Here is a 21,451-nt window from a genome sequence, read left to right as displayed (position 1 = left end):
CAGCCGCAAGGCTCCCATCTGTAGCCACCCCGACAGAGGAGACCCTTGCTTGTGGAGGCTAGAGATGGGAGCCGCAGCCGCAAGGCTCCCATCTGTAGCCACCCCGACAGAGGAGACCCTTGCTTGTGGAGGCTAGAGATGGGAGCCGCAGCCGCAAGGCTCCCATCTGTAGCCACCCCGACAGAGGAGACCCTTGCTTGTGGAGGCTAGAGATGGGAGCCGCAGCCGCAAGGCTCCCATCTGTAGCCACCCCGACAGAGGAGACCCTTGCTTGTGGAGGCTAGAGATGGGAGCCGCAGCCGCAAGGCTCCCATCTGTAGCCACCCCGACAGAGGAGACCCTTGCTTGTGGAGGCTAGAGATGGGAGCCGCAGCCGCAAGGCTCCCATCTGTAGCCACCCCGACAGAGGAGACCCTTGCTTGTGGAGGCTAGAGATGGGAGCCGCAGCCGCAAGGCTCCCATCTGTAGCCACCCCGACAGAGGAGACCCTTGCTTGTGGAGGCTAGAGATGGGAGCCGCAGCCGCAAGGCTCCCATCTGTAGCCACCCCGACAGAGGAGACCCTTGCTTGTGGAGGCTAGAGATGGGAGCCGCAGCCGCAAGGCTCCCATCTGTAGCCACCCCGACAGAGGAGACCCTTGCTTGTGGAGGCTAGAGATGGGAGCCGCAGCCGCAAGGCTCCCATCTGTAGCCACCCCGACAGAGGAGACCCTTGCTTGTGGAGGCTAGAGATGGGAGCCGCAGCCGCAAGGCTCCCATCTGTAGCCACCCCGACAGAGGAGACCCTTGCTTGTGGAGGCTAGAGATGGGAGCCGCAGCCGCAAGGCTCCCATCTGTAGCCACCCCGACAGAGGAGACCCTTGCTTGTGGAGGCTAGAGATGGGAGCCGCAGCCGCAAGGCTCCCATCTGTAGCCACCCCGACAGAGGAGACCCTTGCTTGTGGAGGCTAGAGATGGGAGCCGCAGCCGCAAGGCTCCCATCTGTAGCCACCCCGACAGAGGAGACCCTTGCTTGTGGAGGCTAGAGATGGGAGCCGCAGCCGCAAGGCTCCCATCTGTAGCCACCCCGACAGAGGAGACCCTTGCTTGTGGAGGCTAGAGATGGGAGCCGCAGCCGCAAGGCTCCCATCTGTAGCCACCCCGACAGAGGAGACCCTTGCTTGTGGAGGCTAGAGATGGGAGCCGCAGCCGCAAGGCTCCCATCTGTAGCCACCCCGACAGAGGAGACCCTTGCTTGTGGAGGCTAGAGATGGGAGCCGCAGCCGCAAGGCTCCCATCTGTAGCCACCCCGACAGAGGAGACCCTTGCTTGTGGAGGCTAGAGATGGGAGCCGCAGCCGCAAGGCTCCCATCTGTAGCCACCCCGACAGAGGAGACCCTTGCTTGTGGAGGCTAGAGATGGGAGCCGCAGCCGCAAGGCTCCCATCTGTAGCCACCCCGACAGAGGAGACCCTTGCTTGTGGAGGCTAGAGATGGGAGCCGCAGCCGCAAGGCTCCCATCTGTAGCCACCCCGACAGAGGAGACCCTTGCTTGTGGAGGCTAGAGATGGGAGCCGCAGCCGCAAGGCTCCCATCTGTAGCCACCCCGACAGAGGAGACCCTTGCTTGTGGAGGCTAGAGATGGGAGCCGCAGCCGCAAGGCTCCCATCTGTAGCCACCCCGACAGAGGAGACCCTTGCTTGTGGAGGCTAGAGATGGGAGCCGCAGCCGCAAGGCTCCCATCTGTAGCCACCCCGACAGAGGAGACCCTTGCTTGTGGAGGCTAGAGATGGGAGCCGCAGCCGCAAGGCTCCCATCTGTAGCCACCCCGACAGAGGAGACCCTTGCTTGTGGAGGCTAGAGATGGGAGCCGCAGCCGCAAGGCTCCCATCTGTAGCCACCCCGACAGAGGAGACCCTTGCTTGTGGAGGCTAGAGATGGGAGCCGCAGCCGCAAGGCTCCCATCTGTAGCCACCCCGACAGAGGAGACCCTTGCTTGTGGAGGCTAGAGATGGGAGCCGCAGCCGCAAGGCTCCCATCTGTAGCCACCCCGACAGAGGAGACCCTTGCTTGTGGAGGCTAGAGATGGGAGCCGCAGCCGCAAGGCTCCCATCTGTAGCCACCCCGACAGAGGAGACCCTTGCTTGTGGAGGCTAGAGATGGGAGCCGCAGCCGCAAGGCTCCTGCGAACGCGAGAAGCACTGGGGGGGGCGTGACCACTAGGAGGCACACAGACAAAAACAGAAATGCAAATATGTGTTGAAACAAAAAATAACAAAAACAAAAAACCTAATGAAGGAGAAAATTGATTTTCACTGAATTTATTATGTGACGCTTTTATGTGACATCAGACAAGCTATTTTTCAAAGCAAAATATTTTTACATGTCTGAAGGGCACCTTTAACTTCAGGAGGCTATAACATCAGACATTAAATGCTGACTTTTTCTCATATGTCCCAGAGGGATATATATATTCTATTTATCACATTACTGTGTGGGGAATTGGTGGTCCCACACATGCGCGGCAGTGCATGAGGCAGTTGTATTGATCCACTGTACCAACGTGTGGTTTGTTCACTGACGTTTTAAGCACTTGAGTGACGTTCAAAGCAGGTGAGTGCTTCAGAAGTCATACGAATCACCTGATTGATTCGGTTTGTCATGTGAATCACGTGGCGGGATCGAGTGTGTTCAGAGATAGAATAGCTCTGTATAGTGGCGGTCATTTGAATTTTTCTTTGCAGAGTGTGTCAGTTTGTTGCGTGTGTTAGGTGTTTTGATAGTTAGTGGTGTTGATAGTGTATTTTTGGAGAATCAATATAAAGAGCAATAGATATAGATAAAGAGTTATATATATATATAAATAGGTATATAGATAGGTATAAAGATATATAATCCTAAATAACATTAGATATAGATAAGACATATAGATTTATTACATATAAACACACACACACCCCAGCCTCATCTGTGCCGTCTGAACGGGTTTTTTCCAAGGCTGGGGAAATAGTTTGTAAAAGAAGAAACCGATTGAGTACAAAAACTGTAGAAAAACTGTTTTCTTAATAAAAACTCAGTTACAAATAAACAGTTACACAAGCATACCCACTGCCCTGTTCTTCAAGCACACCCTCTTTACCCACATACACATAAACCTCTTTAGGATGTTCCTTGTAAATGGTAGAAATGCAGAGTGCCCATGCCTCGGCTGGAGACGTGGCTGGAAAACCCTGAGCGAAAGAGATGTTCCTTGTAAATGGTAGAAATGCAGAGTGCCCAGGCCTCGGATGGGGGCGTGGCTGGAAAACCCTGACGCAAACCCCCTCCTCTGTCGTGGTACAGCCTTTAAACCACATGAGAAAATTGCAACATGATTCTTTCAACCACATTACTAAAATTATCATCCAAAAAATCAAAAAGGCAAAACCTTTTTTCCTCTAGGTCTCAGGAAGTTAAAAGGTTAATTAGAGGTTTAGCTATCTTCCAGAACCCATCACATTCAGCCTGACAGGGAGAGTTAAGATACCATGTGGCCTGTAAAATCCCGCCCCTCTCCTCTGTCGTGGTGCGGCCTGTTATACCACGTGGAGACCCCTAGACCAAAATATCATTTATAGAAGCTATCTCAATCGTACTGTCCTTTACTACTATTCGTACTGTTCTGTGGGGGTTGTGGCCAACACAGCAAATGCACTGTCTTGGCAGGGTCAAGGTGCTGTTTCTACATGTAAGGCCCTATGATTTCCACGATCATGGAATCGCGGAATTGGCCAATTAAAACGGAATCTATTTTTTAACGCGGAATTTGACATAATTTGAGAGCAATGCTGTTTGCGCTGTTTAACGTGTGTCAGGGGAAAAGTGCTCGGAGGGAAGCAAATCTGGGTGGTACAACAAGCCCCTTCCACAGACTAAGCTCCAATGTAAGCATTGCGAAGCGGCCGTGTGTCCCACAATACAACATTGCACCGTGGCCTTTGGTCACGGTGCTGCCGTGTGTCCCACAATACAACACTGCACCGTGGCCTTCGGTCACGGTGCTGCCGTGTGTCCCACAATACAACATTGCACTGTGACCGACCGAATGATTCAATCATTGAAATCCTGATAGTTTCTGTGATTTAACTGCATTTATTCTTATTTAACAGTTGGAATTTCTGAGGACAGCATGCTTTATAGATCTGTTGATGAGCTGCAGCTTCACTCAGGGGACTTAAACAGCTTCCCCATGGTGGCTGACACTCAAACAGGACAATGCACACAGCCAACAATTATGGACAGGTTAATATGTGATGCAACAATGAGTACTCTGGTTGACAACACATATCCTCCGGGCACTCTCATGCTCCTCTCTCGGGCTGTGCAATGTCCCCTGAGCAGGCCCAAGAGATGTCAGTCAGGGCGCCATTTATACATGCATATGCTACTGGGGCATGCTGAGAGATGGAAATGGCTCCCACATTCTCCATAAAGCCAGACACCACCCTGAGTCAGGGTGCCGTCTATACATGCATATGCTGCTGGGGCATGCGGACGGCTCCCACACTCTCCATAAAGCCAGACACAAACATGAGTTAGGGTGCTGTCTATACATGCATATGCTGGGAGATCTGATTGTCATGGAGCTGGATAAATAGTACTTTTCTGTTTGACTGCACCAGATGATAAAGTTGACTAATAATAATAATAATAATAATAATAGAAGACCATGTTTGTTATTTTGCTTGGCTGATTGTAACCCTACATAATCTTCACTTATATTTTGTGTGGTGAAACACTGAAATGGTGCTGGTACATTCATGAGATGTGCTCTACAAATACACACTGATGTCATTTTCACATGGTACTGGTGCAAATACAGATTATATCATGGTATGTTTTGGGCTTTGTTGGTAAAGAGGTTTATGTGTACGTGGGTAAAGAGGGTGTGCTTGAAGAACAGGGCAGTGGGTGTGCTTGTGTAACTGTTTATTTGTAACTGAGTTTTTATTAAGAAACAACAGTTTTTCTACAGTTTTTGGACTCCATCGGTTTCTTCTTTTACAAACTATTTCCCCAGCCTTGGAAAAAAACCGTTCAGACAGCACGGATGAACAATACATATGCTTGAATTTTGAACTGTTTTTATGGATATCATTTTAAATGGAGGAAATCAGCACATTTCGGTCAGACCTTTACTATCGCAACTTGTCAGTTGGTCTGTATGCAAAGGTGAAAGATTCCAGCTAGCAAATCAGGGCTACAATGTAATCCCAAGGGAGAGAACATGATTTTTTTTTGTTGTTTTTTTATGTAACAAAATTAATAAACTATTCAGTCTAACTACATGATGTAGTTAAACATGGTGCCAAAGCCAAGAATTTAAACTTAGCAGAGCGCCCAAGAATGTCTGAATACTCAAACTCTCATCGATGTACTGTTGGAAGCAGTCAGAGGGCTTCCAGTTCTGTTGAATTCTGAAACTTAAGTGATAAAGAAAGGAGACATATAAGTTTAATCCATTTTTAGCAGATATATGTAAATCAACAGGGTAAGTAGTTTGCCAAATTAAGCTTTTAAATGATTGTGTACTGTGCCTCTGTGTGTGTGTGTGTGTGTGTGTGTGTGTGTGTGTGTGTTTGATCAACAGTGTGAACAGTGAACTAAAACTGCGTTCATTTCCCTTTCTACACAATCTCCCTCCACAATTCTTAGCAAAATCCTCTATGCTCCCTAATGTATTAAAAATTGGGGTTAGTATAAGTCCTGAAACATGATATCTGCAAAAAATCAATGACTTATCTCTCTTGTTGCCATAAAATGTGGTAGTTGAAATTCCCGCCACTTTGAAAAGACAGTGCATTTGCTGTGTTGGCCACAACCCCACAACTGAGGCATCACAAGAAAGCCCAAGATGTCCACTTAAATGGACAGTATGATAGAGATAGATAAATGATATTTTGACCAAGGGGTCAAAAAAAAAAAAGTAAGGCTTCTCCTCCTGTAGCCCAGCCCCCTGAGTCAGGGTGCTTACTTTTATACATGCATGCTTGTGGTGCATGCTGGGAGATGGGGTGATGGGAGATGGGACGATAGGAGATGAGATGAATGTAGACAAAAACTATAAATTTTTATATGAAAACTTTTTATTTTCTTTTTTGTAAATGAACAATGAAAAACATGATTGTGCCTGTGAACAATTAATTAAACCTTTCTTCTGACACTCCTTAAAACCGAGAGTCCCTCTCTTCTTTGTGACCGTCCCTCCAATTTCTTTTTCTTCAGCCGCTTTTGCTTTTTTTTTGCCTCCTCTCATCTGTTCTTCACTGCTTGTCAGGAGACACAGAGATTAACTGTCTCACGCGCCCCCCTCCTCACACAGCTTCTGAGCACAGCACCTTCTCAGCAAGCAAGGGCGTCTGCAGCTGCATGGGGCGCCAATTTGCCATTTCCCCACACAATAATATGATAAATAGAATATATATATATCTCTCTGGGACAGATGTGAAAAAGTCAGCATTTAATGTCTGATGTTATGGCCTGCTGAAGTTAAAGGTGCCCTTTTGACATGTAAAAATACTTTGCTTTGAATAATAGTTTGTCTGATTCTCGCTCACTGTGCTGGGCCAGCCCCCAAGAGCCTGAGCGTGTTTTTTTTTTTTTGTTTTATGATACTGATTCTCCTCAAAAACCATCACATAATAAATTCAGTGAAAATCAATTTTCTCCATCATTAGGTTTTTTCTTTTTACAACATGTATTTCTGTTGTTGTCTGTGCGCCTCCTAATGGTCACGCCCTCCCAAGGCTTCTCCCTCGCCGTGCTGCGCCGGAGCCGGTTCCCAAGGGCCTGAGCGCTCTCGTCTTGTAGCATTCACAGTGAACAGGCTTCTTGCTCGCGGTGCTGGGCCGGGGGCCGGCCCCCAAGAGCCTGAGCGTGTTTTTTTTTTTCAATTTTTTTTTTTTTTTTATGATACTGATTCTCCTCAATAACCGTCACATAATAAATTCAGGGAAAATCAATTTTCTCCATCATTAGGTTTTTTTTTTTGTTTTTTTTTTCACAACACATATTTGTACTTCTGTTTTTGTCTGTGCGCCTCCTAGTGGTCACGCCCCCCTCTCGCAAGGCTTCTCTGGTGCTGGGCCTTGGCCGGGGGTGTGGCCTGGAACACCACAAGTGAGAAGGATGTTGCTTGTAAATGGTAGAGATGCAGAGTGCTCAGGCCTCAGCTGGGGGCGTGGCCTGGAACACCATGAGTGAGAAGTCCCTATAACCCCCTAATTCCTCGTAACACATGAGCATGCACACATGCACATGACAGCAGATACAGATACAAATACAAAAGCGGACTCAAAGAAACACACAGTACCCTCTGCTGCACACTTCTTTAGCTCTGGTTGGCAGAGGCATACCACGGTGACAGACAGTTAGATTGTTCCTGACCATTGACTTGCGCTCTCTGCTCTGCAAGGTCTGATTTCATTGTGGGAAATATGAGATGGGTCCAGGAGAGGGTTCATGGCTGGGGCAAGGAGGCTCTCCACACAGTGGGGCTTCATATCTCTGTGTCACCCTGGGCATTCTCCCCTGACACAGCTTTCAGCCCTTCCGTTGTCTGGAACCCCCTCCCTGGGTTTTCTCAACCTCTCTCCACAGGATTGGTGCATTCCAGGTGGGCACAGTGCCTGGGTGGTCCCCTCCCCTCCTCCCGTCTGCTTTGACTGGAGGAAGGAAAAGACAGAAAAATGCAGCGAGGGCCTTTGACCGTGAGGAGCACAATGTGAGCGTTGATGATGGCGGCGTGGATGTGATGCTTACCTGCCACTGACCCATACTGCTGTCATAGCCCAGCATTTTACAATCTGATGATCCACCCAACAGCCAGGGGAAGATGCCTCGCTGACCTGTCACCTAGATTGGACTGATAAGCACTGAGGATGGACTGACCCAGCTCTAACCCTCCGCACGAATATCCCATCTCCATATTAACAGATCAGTCTGTGCCTTTATACATACTATGCTACGAACTTCATACATAATACGAACTTCAACATCATAACATTATTTATTGATCATTGTTGATTCATTCAAGATAAACATCATACACACATTGTGAGAATAAATACAAATATACACCCAAACAGCTATTTACATTAGTAGATGCAGTTATAATCTCATAATCTAACATTCAAATGTAGTAAGCGAGGTCCGAAAGTATCATGCATGCACAGGAGACTTTAAAGAGCCTGCATTGTACAGTGGAATCACAAAGCATAAGAAGCAGTAGAGTAATTATGTTTAAATGGAGGTGCACATGGTATATCCATCCTCTAATAGCCTCATAACCACTGATTTACTGTATACTGCACGGTATCACAGTGTACCCACACCCCCTTGGCAGTATTTTCACAACCACTTCCTCAACTACCTGGTGCATTGTCCAGAGAGAAGAATGACAAGACCAGAGAGCGATGCAGGGTGAGAGAAACGGACTATTCTTTACTGAGTCCAATCTTCACTCTCAGGAGGTGAAGTAAGAGTCCTGCATGGAGTAGAGACGGTCAATGGGAGTGAGTAAAGAGGAGTCACTCAGGGAGAGGCAGTCGCTGTCAGCTACATGACAAAGAGGGTCTCTGTCCATGTCACCATACAGACCCTTAAAGCCTAAAAAAGAAAAGAGAGAGAGAGAGACAACATCATCGTTCAGTCAATAACTAGTATATAATCTGATTGTTAATTAGTTGTAAAATCTTCTCTGGATCCGGAGGGAGTTTGAAAAAAATTCTATTTTTAATCTATCATTTGCTGGTATGCCCCTTTTAAGTAAAAATAACATTTGTCAACAAGGGCAACTTAATACCTTAACAATTTAATAAAATCCAATACAAAAACCCTACAATAAGTGCGGTCTTTGTGAAGTTAATAAAATGTATAAAATGTGTAAAATAAAATCAGTAATAATTTACAGCTAAACATCTCAGCAAACCTAAAGAGGAAATATGAGTTATTCTGCAGCATGAGGACAAAGAGCAGTACCACAGGTATACTGCTGAAGGTAACTGGGATTAAAAAAAAAAAAAAAAAAAGGTCCTAATAATACAAAGGTGATATTGTGCGTTTTATTGAAATTGAAGTTCATATTTCATATAGCCAAAAATAATGCCATAAAATCATTTTAATTTTTTTTTTTTTCTCAGTTTCGCTTATCTCACCAATAACAGAGGCTTAGAGCAATACTGTAACTCTCCATCATGGTATGACAGCAGCACTGAGGTCTTTACCATAGGGGTGCATGTGATCCCCTGGCATCTGAGGTGGGGTCAGGCCCTGTCTGAAGGGGTCCATGTCATAGTCCTGCTGCTCCAGTGTGGTGAGTCCCATCTGCTGCTGCCGCTGCTGCTGCTGATTGTGGGAATAGGAGGACCCCAGGTGCTCAATCTCAGAGGTCAAACCACCACAGGAGGGCGCTGTGGTACACAGGAGACACAGGAGAGATCTTGTTCGCTGTTGTCTCTTTTTGAGTTTTGGTGAGCCTTTGTACCATGTAATACAACCTTCATGTTGCTGTTTAGCCTCTTTAAAGCACTATTAGTGAACGTTTGTGACTTTCCAAACACACACACGTCAGATTTCTGTCAGAAATGTTTGTCTGTTACTTGAAAGACCTCCTTGCACTTCTATTGTTTCACATCTTGCGTCAAAGTTTATTGCATATGTTTTTTTTGTGTGTGTAACTTTCTCTGTAACATATACTGACAATATCATGAATAATTTGTGGGTATTAAAGCAGTTATCGAAAGATTTGTCAGCAGTATAGTACCTGTATGATGTGATGGGTGATCACGCTGTTCCTGAGTCTGCTGCTGCTCCTGTTGCTGCTGCTGTCGCCTGGCCAGTTTCTTCATCTGAAAACATGCACCACCAGACTTTACAGATAACTGAACATACAGGTCTACTGTAAAATCCCTTCTCACTCCACAGTCCCCTTTGCCACCCAGGCATATAAGTGTGTTAACACAATTGCAAAGTATGAACAGTGAGGTAAAGGACATCTTTCAGTGGAGGAGGGAAACCACACATGAGCCCACTTTGTGAGGAAATATGGGGTTTAATCTACAGCGATCTCGCAGTGAGATGTCATCAGTTTCCTGTATGAAGAGATAACCAGGCTGATTTCCACTCTGGCATACAAATACAGTGCAGAAAGACTCCTTTTATTAGTAGCGCATATGACTGTGTGTGTGTGTATGTGTGTGTGTGTGTGTGTGTGTGTGTGTGTGTGTGTGTGTGTGTGTGTGTGTGTGTGTGTGTGTGTACTTTGTATTACTTTGGCTCTTTGGTTCTGGAACCAGACCTGCACAACCCGGACACTCAGGCCAGTCTCTGCTGCCAAGGTCTCCCTTACCTTGGATTAAGATTCAGGGGGAAGAAAGAAATTAAGAAAGAAAGAAAGAAAGAAAGAAAGAAAGAAAGAAAGAAAGAAAGAAAGAGAGAGAAAGAGAGAAAGAGAGGATAGAGAAATAGGAAAATAGAAAGAGACGGGAGGTCAGTTGAAGGTTAAAAAAAATCCAGTCTGTTTGTTTGTTTTGTTTTTGTTTTTTTCTTTTTTTGTTGAAGTCAATACTTCTTTGTGAGGAGTTCAGCAATCTAGTCGTGGCTGTAGCATATTTACCCATAAAGTGTGTCCAATAGAACTTCAGTAGTACCACATACAATAGATAGACACACTTCATGGCTAACTTGTAAATTCTTAAAAGTGAGGAGTTCTTTCATTTAACTTCTTTCAGAAAAGCTGAAACATGTTACATGATGGATATCTACTGCTGTAATACATGTGGACCTCCATTAAAAAAGATAACACTACAATTATTCATGTTAAAATTGTTAAAAAATACCCCCCCCAAAAAAAACAAAAAAAATGCTCCACGCTAATTCCTCAAGCTAGTCTACATTATACACTCATTTAAATAACAAGATTCTCAGTTTTTACCAGGAAGAACAATGAGAATGTTGGCAGAAGGCAAACAGTATAATTTAATAATCCTCAATGCAAAAAGATAGTAACAGAGGGAAAGACACACAGCATGAACACTCTACCTTTCGGCAAGGCTTGGACGAGACCTCAAAGGAGGCTTTAAAGGTCCGTCTTTGTTGAGTGGTCAAAATAGTGCGAGGTCTTTTAGGACGTTTGCTTTCCAGGTCCTCTGATCTGCTTTGTCTAGTAACTGTCCCAGACTCCTCCTCTTCCTCTTCATCATCATCACTTTTACCTAGTGGGTAGACATGGTTGAAAAGATTTTTTTACCTATACTTTGGTCACATTAAGAAATGACAACTGCCAAGAGACAGATACACAGAAAAAGTCATGTCATCAATCTGAGATGATTGTTGAAGTATTTGCATCTAGTTATTCTGTGTTCATGAGTTATTTCCTTTTTTATATATTTAACCACTTTGCCTCAATCTGTCTGCTCTCTGCTTCAGTTGGTGGCTTCCTACATTCCCCAGAATACTTTTCAATAACCTTGAATGTCACAGTGTCCCTGAACCAGTGGCATTCCAAGACAGAAAAACCCACTGTATTATATAGTTACAGTCATAAATTCTAAAAGCAAAGGAGATCTATATCTTCACATTGTCTTTCTTATGACTGAGTTGCAGGAATAACACACACTAAAAACAGTGGGTAAAACATTGACCCAGTTTGGGTAAATGTAGCACAGATTCAATACTGGGTTAAATGTGTTTTTCTATATTATTACGGTTATTTACCCAAGGTAAAACATTTAGACCCAGTGTACTAAATACTACAAGTTCAGATTTTACCTTACCTGCCCAGTGTGCATTTGCATACGACGTGTATGCAAAGGATACATGTTAGTAACAAATAGTTCACAAACAGTTCACTGCTATACCATATTTTAGTTTAGGGCAAATAACCCAACAGTAATGTAAAAAAATAACACAAACACTGGTTAAAAAAAACAAAAACAAAAAACACTGCCTTGGGTTTTCTCTCTCTGACCCAGTGATTTGTAGATTACATGTACAAATACACCCATATACACACACACACACACACACACACACACACACACGCACGCACACTGCATACTGTACACATACAAAGCTTGTACCTGCGTCAGAAGAGGTCGGGCTGGCCAGACACCGGTGGTAGTCCTCCCTGGCACACAGTAGCTGTCCCTCCCTGAGGACGCAGTGGTCTCCAGTCTGCAGGCGGCAGGAACAAACGCTGCAGGTGAAGCAGCGCAGGTGGAACACAGCAGCCCCTGCACGCATCACCAGCTCTGTAGGAGACACGGCCTCCGCACAGCCCCCACAACGCACTGCAAACAGACTGGAGACAGGGCAAAGAGGAAGGAAATAGAAAAACTGTGAAAGCTCAGTAAACAACAGAGAGTAATGCTTTTGTTTTGCTGACTAGAGTAAAGCTGAGACACTTGAGGACCCCTCACACCTCAGTAAGAAGGGACTCCAAAAAAAATGCTTGGGCGACTTGGGGAATGTTGCTGAGTCGAGCTGTCACTCAAAACAACTGCCAGCCTGACTTCTCCCTTCTCCTCCCCCTCCTGCCCTGGCCACTCAGACACATACCCTTAGCATGGCGGGTGTGCATCTTAGCGCCTGGCAACCAGGACTGGTGGGCTTAGCCTCAGAGACTGTTGCCGTGGCTCCGGCTGCCGTGTCCGAGGCTGTGCTCCTGGGGAGCCAGGAGAAAAGCTCTCGGCAGGCCATGGCTCCAGGCAGAGGGGGGGAATCAGATCGCCCGGTGGGAGAGGCTGAGCCACTGGGAATATCTGCGGAATTATCCCTAAGTCTGCTTAACCAGAACGGGACAAAGACAGAGCCAGCCCCCAAGCAGCAGGACCATTGTCCGCTGGCTGGCACCATAGCTCTTTGGGTCTGTCACGCAGGATGATGCGTCATCATTCTGGAGCTGGCATTTGTCTCCAGACCTGACTGGGTCACCAGACCAGCCTGCACTGAGGCATGAGAAAGTGACAGCTTTTTTCCATGTTTTTGTTTTCACATAAAAATACTGAATGTGGCCCATAAGGAGAGTCTGCATACATCACCAATTCAAGATTTTTTTTTTCTTGCTAATGTGTATTGGGGGAAAAAAAAACTTGGAGCAAAAGAATTTAGTGTAAGTAGTGTATTAAAAAAAGTATATAACTTGATGTATATAACTTGATGATGTTTAATTTTCTTCAATACTGAACCATGTAAATCCCTAATATGGGTCCATTAGTATTTTTCTTATGCAGGCCACATATGTGGTCCACCTCAGATGAACCACAGCCATGATGGAAAACACTAGCAGCTAAACTATATTTTTACAGTCATTTAAATCAGTAATTTAATTGTTGTCTCTGTCTATTTTGGTTTCTTACTCTTCACTTCTCAGACATTAATTAATTTTCAGAGAAAAGCTGTGCTAGTGGTGCAAAATGACACACTGTAAAAAGGAAAAATAAATAAATAAATCAAAACAAAATAAAAAATAAAAGAATGGTGAATTGGTGTAAATGTCAACATAAGCACAAATATTAGAAAAAAAAAGATTTAATGTTAACTTTCGGGTAAAACAAATATTGCGTTTGACTTCCTTTTGAACGTATCTAAAATGGGAATTAAGCACATTGTTTACAAGAAAACAAAAACTCAGACTAAACATTAAGCAAACACCCAGGTTGAGACATCCCTGTCAAAAGCTCTGGAGCTGCAACATCCTAAAGCCAAACATTGCTGGGAGCTCTTACTGTTGCTGTGCGGTCACTAGGGAAACGGTAAAGCCCAGAAGCTCAGGAGGGTCAGTCGAGCTGCTCGACCCATCCGAGCCATCTGCCCCACGGCCTCAATGGTATGCACTTTAATATGGCCAACATACCGTCTGTGGTATGCACATTCCTGTGGCAACAGACGATGCAATGAAATATATCCAAAGGAAGTGTGGCAGAGGAAACACTCAGCATGTTTCTAGGTTTCTATGATAGAGAAAAGTACTTGATTTAACTTCTCAATGTGATGCTAATGCTGAATGTCAGTGAAAAAGAAGCCACGGGGCATTAATGCTGTGAGATCGTTCATGTTTCGAGAATCGCTTTTCCATTATACGCATTGTCCAGTTCGTCTTATTATCCCCAGTACTCTCAAGCGTTGTTAATGCAAAGGTAAGAGTACCTCCAATACTTATGGAGCAGCTCAAGGTGTTTAATATTTCAGAGTTTCCGCTGACATGATTGGCCCAGGGGCCCTGCCAGGAGAGCGGGAACACTCAGTCACGCTGGATTTAGACACGGCAATTAGTGACAGGATCATTACAGAGAAATAAGTCAGCAAAATCCTGTGCTCCTCCAAACTGACACAGTCACTCTCAAGGCAGATGCACTGTATAGTGAGATGAGTGTTTAGCAGAAATACACACACACACACACACACACACATTTACTCAAAGCCCTCCTTACTCATTGTTCCTGCCTCGACTTCAGTGCTGACCTTTGGCAGTCAGGCAAACAGACTGCTGGTCTGCTGGACATGCAGGGAGACAGATCCTGTTTCTGGATCAGGTTAACCTGGATCCTTTGCTGAACACACATACCAACAGAGGCTGTGTATCAGATACAGATCTGCGGGTCAAGTGCACCGCCAGTCACACCGCTGATCTGACGACCAATCTGCTGTCCAGTGCACCTGTCCACTGAACCTTTTAGCCAATCTAAATCTACTGACAATCTAACCAACCTAAACATCACAATGTCAGACAGGACTTTGCATACTGCTTCATTAGATTACAGAACTGTCTGATGTATGTATTGTGTGTCCTGCACTGAAAAAAATGTTTTGTTGAATTTACTCAATTTTAATGTTGAAAGTGGTTGCACGCAATACATTCATCTAAATCCAGACATATTTTTTAAGTTGGCTGTACTTAATATTTTTGAGTAATTTCAAATAAATTATGTAAGTAGTTTCAGCACAAAAAATCTGAGTATTTGTTACTCTGATTTCCTTAGTAATTCTAACTAAGCCTATGTTTAATTTACTTTAATTCATTATGTAATTCATATATTGTGGTTAGCTAATTTGTTATTGTGCTTTATATTAAATTGTTTTATTCTACATATGTAAAATATTTTGATTCAATTCACAATATTATTTAAAACGATCAAAATGCATATGTAGATGTGAGGGTGGCCGAGAAACCCAGTATACAACAATGACTTGTGGCAGTCTGGAGCAATTCCCAATTCCATTTTATTTGAAAATAAAAGTGTCTTGTTCAAAAACTCCAGAGTAAAAAATGCACATTGGGCCAACCAGAAAGATAAAAGTAAGCAAAAAGGGGGGAAAAAAATTCTCAAGAGCACTTCTCAAGAAGAATCAAAATAATACAGAACAAAAGAATTCGCTCTAAACTGCCTTTCTGGTTATACCCTTAAAGTTTGGGCCCATGGCAGGAGCTACAATCTGGAGCTGTGTTCAGGAGCTGTGCTTCTCTCCTTTAGGCTCCGGCCACCACAGCCTCCTCACTTTTATACTGGTGGACTGCACCAAGAAATCAATATCAATTATCTCTTCCAGCACGCTTACAATAATCCCAATACTAAATAACATATTATCAAATAGAAGTTCAGTTAAACTTACTTTAAAAACACATATTTCTTTTTAAACAAGATACTTATACAGGTCATTTCACCACAAAAGACAAAACACCTCTCCCACTCTACCACACTTGGTTTCTTCCCCTATGAACCCCCCTATTTAACCAAATGGACCGCTCCAACTCAGGTTTGGCTGTTCCTGGTCTGACAGAGGAAGAAGTGCAACAAAGGAGACAGGTCAACACAATTTAAATTCAATAAATCAAATACACGATCATAGTGTGACTTCTCTCCTTCACCCCCTCCTCCAAATGTTCATACCACACACATCACCACCAGCACTTCACACCAGGATCAACATTCTGATAAAATCTACCTGAGAAAGAGCACATGTAAGGCACATGTGTAGCACATGTGCCTTACTTTAGTGCACGGGGTCTCCCTGTGACAGTAGCATAAAACAATTTAATTATTTTTGATTCTTCTTGAGAAGTGCTCTTAAGAATTTTTTTCCCCCCTTTTTGCTTACTTTTATCTTTCTGGTTGGCCCAATGTGCATTTTTTAATGTGAAGTTTTTGAACAAGACTCTAATTTTGTCAGATAAAATGGAATTGGGAATTGCTCCAGACTGCCACAAGTCATTGTTGTATACCGGGTTTCTCGGCCACCTACTCAGAATTTTTGTGCTGAAAGTGCTTATATAATTTATTTGAAATTACAAGTACAGCCAACTTAAAAAAATATGTCTAGATTTAGATGAATGTATTGCGTGCAACCACTTTCAACATTAAAATTAAGTAAATTCAATGAAACATTTTTTTAGTGTGTGGACTGCTACAGGCCACCAAACTCTATAAATTATATGTACAATACAGTCGTGTCAGGAAAAAAACTGCCAGACTTTAATTACACTCATCATGTAATCACAGAATCTAAATTCCATTCTTTTACATATGGAATTATAAAAGAAATATTATACAATATTACATAAGACAAATGAGACAACTGAGAATGGCCACTGAAAAATTAATTCATCCATCCAAGAATTTAAAGAGATGAACTTATCATTAATGAGTTACCAAATTTCGAGAAGTGGTTATCTCAGAGATGTCAATGACAAAGGAATTTATACTAGTTTTTATAAGTGTCAGTAATGTCAGTAAATAACATCATAAATAAAAAAAAAAAAAAAAAAAACAACTTCTGCCCATGGATATTGTGATGTGGATTGTGATTGTATTGTGAAAATTTTTACTCAATCACTGATCCTCTAAATCACATTTTCCTTATATTATATTTACATTCTAAAATTGTTAGTAAATGTATCCTGGTTCAGTAATTAATATATATGAATTCGAACACAAATAGAACTTATGCACCTTGTTTGTATTAATACACCTGGATTGGAAAGCAGGATAAAGTAGATAATGATTATGCTGAAATGGTACGGCATTGATGAGGATGCTGCTAAGAAATGCCCTGTTAGCCAAAGAACATGCATCCATGAAAAACTACATGTCTAAAAAGACCCAAAGTGCTTCAGTGTCCCAGTGTAAATACCTGTCACACATTTTTTTAGTCTGCAAGTTTGTTATATTTTTGTCCACTGAATATTTTTTTCACAAGATGTGATAGTAATGAATATACAATGATAATTCACCATCCTGGCACTTTTTATAGCCTCTTGGACTCAGCAAGCGCTGATGAATTTGCAGTGAAGAAAATCGTGGAATTATTGTCTTTTGCATCCATGAACAAGCCAAACCTGCTGGCCTGGCTGGCTCTGGTTTAACGTGGAAAAACAAGAACAGCAGATAGGGCGTGGTGTTAAGAGACAAATACTGTCACAGTATGGGATAATCATGACTTTTTGGATGAGCAGAACACAGTTTATAAGGCGAGAAGAAACACTGCCATGGGTTTAAGGACCTCATCGTGTACAGACATGGCGCTCATGTGTTGTACGGTGCCATAACCCCAGACGGGGAGGTTGGAGGAGGGAAGTGGAGACGTGAGACCTCAGAGGCGGAGCTTTGGCACCAGGCCTCCTGCTAATTGGTCAGGTCAGATATCTCACGGTCGGCTGGGCGTCGTCCCATTGCTCGACACGGGCTGCTGTGAGCAGAGCTTTCCAGATGCCACGGCACATAATGCCAGGGCTCGTGGAGCGCACTGCCCCCCAAAATAAGTTCACACCATCCTCACTGTCTCTCTTGTAGGGATGCACCAGACCTTCTGACATATGGCTCAACTCTCCTAATTACCTCTCAGTCCTACTTTTCTCTCTGTGCTACTATCTCCACTGATCACGCTATAAGCACTTTGAATTATGCGGCCTTACAAAAATCCTTTCTGATTTCCATGTAAAATGTTTGGCCACCATTACAAAATGACATATTATAACTATTCTGCTGACAAATATTGTACTTGCAAATGTACATGGGCCTCCAACACCACTGCAGTGTAACTTGACTGGGAACTGGGATGGTGGGGCGCATTTTGGACCAGTGAGCATACTGTAACATTTCTTGTTTCCCTGCTGGCTTGGCAGAACCACCATCACTAAATTGTTCAGAAATAATGTGAGCTGCTGCCTTTTAGGTTGTACAGTTTTTTGTCTTGGCTCTTGTTTAGGTGAGAGCATGTTTTGGAAGAAGAATGAGGGGATGAGACGATGGGCAGATATGAGGGAATTGGGCAGTGGGTGGTGCTGGGAGTTTTGGGGGTGGGGGGGGCGCTGGCTACCTAATTGACGAGACCATATGTTGTCCCCAGCTTGCAGTTGCCACGCCAGTGGGTCTCGAAATTTTAACACATTTTGACAATGTGTCAGTTGAGCGCTACCCCTGGTTGTGTGCTGTATGTGTGAGTGGTGTTTGTGTGTGTGTAAAGGTGTGACCATGTTGGGGTTTTTTTTTTGTGTGTGTGTGTGTGTGTGTGTGTGTGTGTGTGTGTGTGTGTGTGTGTGTGTGTGTGTAGATGTACAGTATGCAGTAGAGTTCCCACATTCCAGCTCCCTTGCCACCCCTTCCTCCCACAGTCACCTTGTTCTTAGTGCACTGTGCCAAGTTCCCTGGAAGACAGCTTACAACATATATGCACATATACACACACAGCTACACAAAAACACATATATTACACAACTCTTTTGCCATGAACAACAAAATGTACCCACGCGTACAGTATACACTAACACTAAGAACAGATGTTTAAGTTACAAAAGAAAAATCACTTTCCCAACTCTTTGTTTCACTCACTCTCTCTTTCTCTCTCTCTCTCTCACACACACACAGACACACACACACACACACACACACACATTCTCAGTCAAGGTCAGACATGGACAAGGGTTCTGTTGTGAAAACTGCCTTAATATTGCACAATAATTATAGGGACAGGAGGCCAGAAAATAAAATAAAATAATTGATATAAAACCTGATAAAACGAAAAGCATCACTAGTGCCATTATATGTTTTTCCTTTAACATGGGCGCTAACGTTAGCAGTATATTTGCAAAAACAGAGCCAAAACTTGAACTGCATGATAACTGTATTAGATAAAAAGCTTAATTATACTGTAGAAACCTTGTATTTAAAGAAGGAATGGGGTGCAGCTGCACTGCGATTACATATTGCATATATTTTTGCATGAATTTTCATCACAAATTGTAAGAAAAATTATATATATATATACATAATTCATGGATGCAAAAGACAATTCAATTAATTAAATTGTATTTCTTTATATTTTTATATCAAGGAAATAAATGACATTAGTCTTTACATTTACCTGGATGAAGCTTAAAGTTCCAGCCTCGTGCCAGAGCTGAAAACTAATATGAGTACGCTTAAGTGTTTTATGATCCCATCAGCTGTAATATCAGTAGAAACCAAACAATAATACAGTGATGGAGATGTGCACTCACTTTGCATAGTCCCGCTTGCAGTAAAGTTTGCGGTCCCGCAGAAAGCAAGAGTTCTTGAGCGCATCCCCGCACGCCGAGCACCGCACACACCCCTCGTGCCAGAGGCCGTCAGTGACTCTGAGCAGGAATCTGTCTCTGATCAGTCGGTGGCATCCGGCACACACTGCCCTCTGATCCATATCTACAATGATGGGAAATCCTTTCATTAGAACACTTTTCCAATTAGGATGCGTCTGGAATAGACTGTCGTCTAATTTGGGCTGAGGCAAACTGCAGTGGAAGAGCAAAGTTTGATGAAGGCTCATCAAAACGCAAAGACTTCACTTTATTTAAAATGTAAGGAAATAAATAAATAAACGGCTCAATCTGGCAGTTTTCGTAAATTAAAAAGTGTTACATGTTGAAACGCCGGTTGCCTTAATTGTTTTGACCTTTGCCTCAACTGACCAAAGACTAAGTTCGTTTGATTGATTGAATAATGCTAAAAATAAAATACCTCAGGGAAATTAATAGTGAAAAATTTAAATGTAAGTCTTACTAACTAAAGGTGATCAGTATAGTTATGTCATCAAATTTTACCCTCGTAAGGATAATGCCGGTATGTCCACCACTCCAGACCTCTGAAGAAACATTGTGATTTTGATAAAAGTTAACTGAAGGGAAATAAATATTCCCAAAAAAAAAAAAAATAAAACCAAGAAACCCCTACCTGTAAAACGCGAGCTTCCAGACGGGAGCAAAGTGTTTTGGGTTTTAACTCCCACTTCTCCTCAGAGCATCTCCGGCGCTCAGAGTCCTGCTCCAACTTGCTGCTCCGAGACTCAGAGCGCAGCGCATCAAAGTTTCTCCTCAGAGCTTCACAAGACCTCGCCGAGTCCAGAGTTATTGACTATTTAGGCAATCTATCAATTATCCTATTAGGAGTGAACGGGAAGGAGAGAGAGAGAGAGAGAGAGAGAGAGAGAGAGAGAGAGAGAGAGAGAGAGAGAGAGAGACTTCCTCCAGGTGCAGGTTACCTCTCTCTCCCCCCTCCCTCTGTCACTCTCTCTCTCTGTCTGTGTGTCTCTCTCACCCTTTCTCTCCTCCCCATGCTGAATGCCAGAGTTACCAGAGACGCACATGAAAGGATTTTTTTCTTTCCATTAGAAACCAATAATAGTGATCAGGAAGTGAAGGGCAGCTTAAAAGGACATACTTTCATACTTTGGCTGCCTCTGTTCCTGTAATGTGCGATGAATAAGGACTTTTCAAAAGCTCAGATATGCTTTTTTAGTATAGTCTAGATAAACAGTTCTTTCTCTGCAGAAAAAAAATGATGCATGCTCTAGATTTTTGAGGCCCCTACAATATTGATAGTTATCTAAAAACAATATGTTAATTGATTATTTAAAAACATAACATTAAACACTGCTCCTTTTCAATATGACATTCCTGCACCGCACTCTAATAGTTTGTGAGCCAACACTGATGCTGTTATAGCTCTGATAAGTGAATACTAGCTAATTTATCAATCAGGCTCCACTATTTTCCTTTTTAAAATTAAAATGTATTATTTAAAATTATTTATTTATTTATTTATATATTATTATTTTTTAACTTTTTTTTTTTTTTTTTTTTTTTTTTTTTACAATTTACGTTGACATCACAACAACCTCCACCAGTCTTTACAGTATCACAGGTCTTTGTGATTAGGATGAGTCCCTGATGCTGCAGCCTGCAGACAGAGTCTTGTAATTCTGATAGACTGTAATCTCTCTCTCTCTCTCTCTCTCTCTTTCTCTCTGTGTGTGTGTGTGTGTGTGTCATCATGTTTGCACTCCATGGGTGCCATCTGGTGGCTAAAGCATGGAAACATAAGCAAGACAGAGGAACAATTGCTTAATCCACAGAGAAAATCTGTCAGTCCAGGTTACTTTTCTTTAGGCAAGACAGGGCATGTT

General features: G+C 43.2%; 1 protein-coding gene across 2 annotated transcripts; it reads right to left on the bottom strand.

Annotated features, from left to right (window-relative positions):
* Nucleotides 1-8,480: 8,480 nt before the first annotated feature.
* Nucleotides 8,481-20,268, bottom strand: lmx1a (LIM homeobox transcription factor 1, alpha). Of its 2 annotated transcripts, XM_041040740.1 has the most exons (8): nt 20,221-20,268; nt 19,512-19,692; nt 12,097-12,317; nt 11,057-11,229; nt 10,287-10,364; nt 9,780-9,864; nt 9,241-9,426; nt 8,481-8,623 (listed from the first exon to the last, which is right to left on the bottom strand). In XM_041040740.1, exons 2-8 carry the CDS (start codon nt 19,688-19,690, stop codon nt 8,481-8,483), a joined length of 1,065 nt encoding a protein of 354 aa, XP_040896674.1. In that variant the 5' UTR covers nt 19,691-19,692; nt 20,221-20,268. The 2 variants fall into 2 exon arrangements, with proteins under 2 accessions (XP_040896674.1, XP_040896673.1); XM_041040739.1 differs by lacking the exon at nt 20,221-20,268 and having other exon boundaries at nt 19,512-19,717.
* Between the last annotated feature and the right edge of the window lie 1,183 nt (nt 20,269-21,451).

The sequence above is a fragment of the Toxotes jaculatrix genome, chromosome 6, assembly GCF_017976425.1.
Source record: "Toxotes jaculatrix isolate fToxJac2 chromosome 6, fToxJac2.pri, whole genome shotgun sequence".
Taxonomy (NCBI): Eukaryota; Metazoa; Chordata; class Actinopteri; family Toxotidae; genus Toxotes; species Toxotes jaculatrix.
Note: the sequence above shows the minus strand (reverse complement) of the source record. Positions and strands in the feature narration are given on the sequence as shown.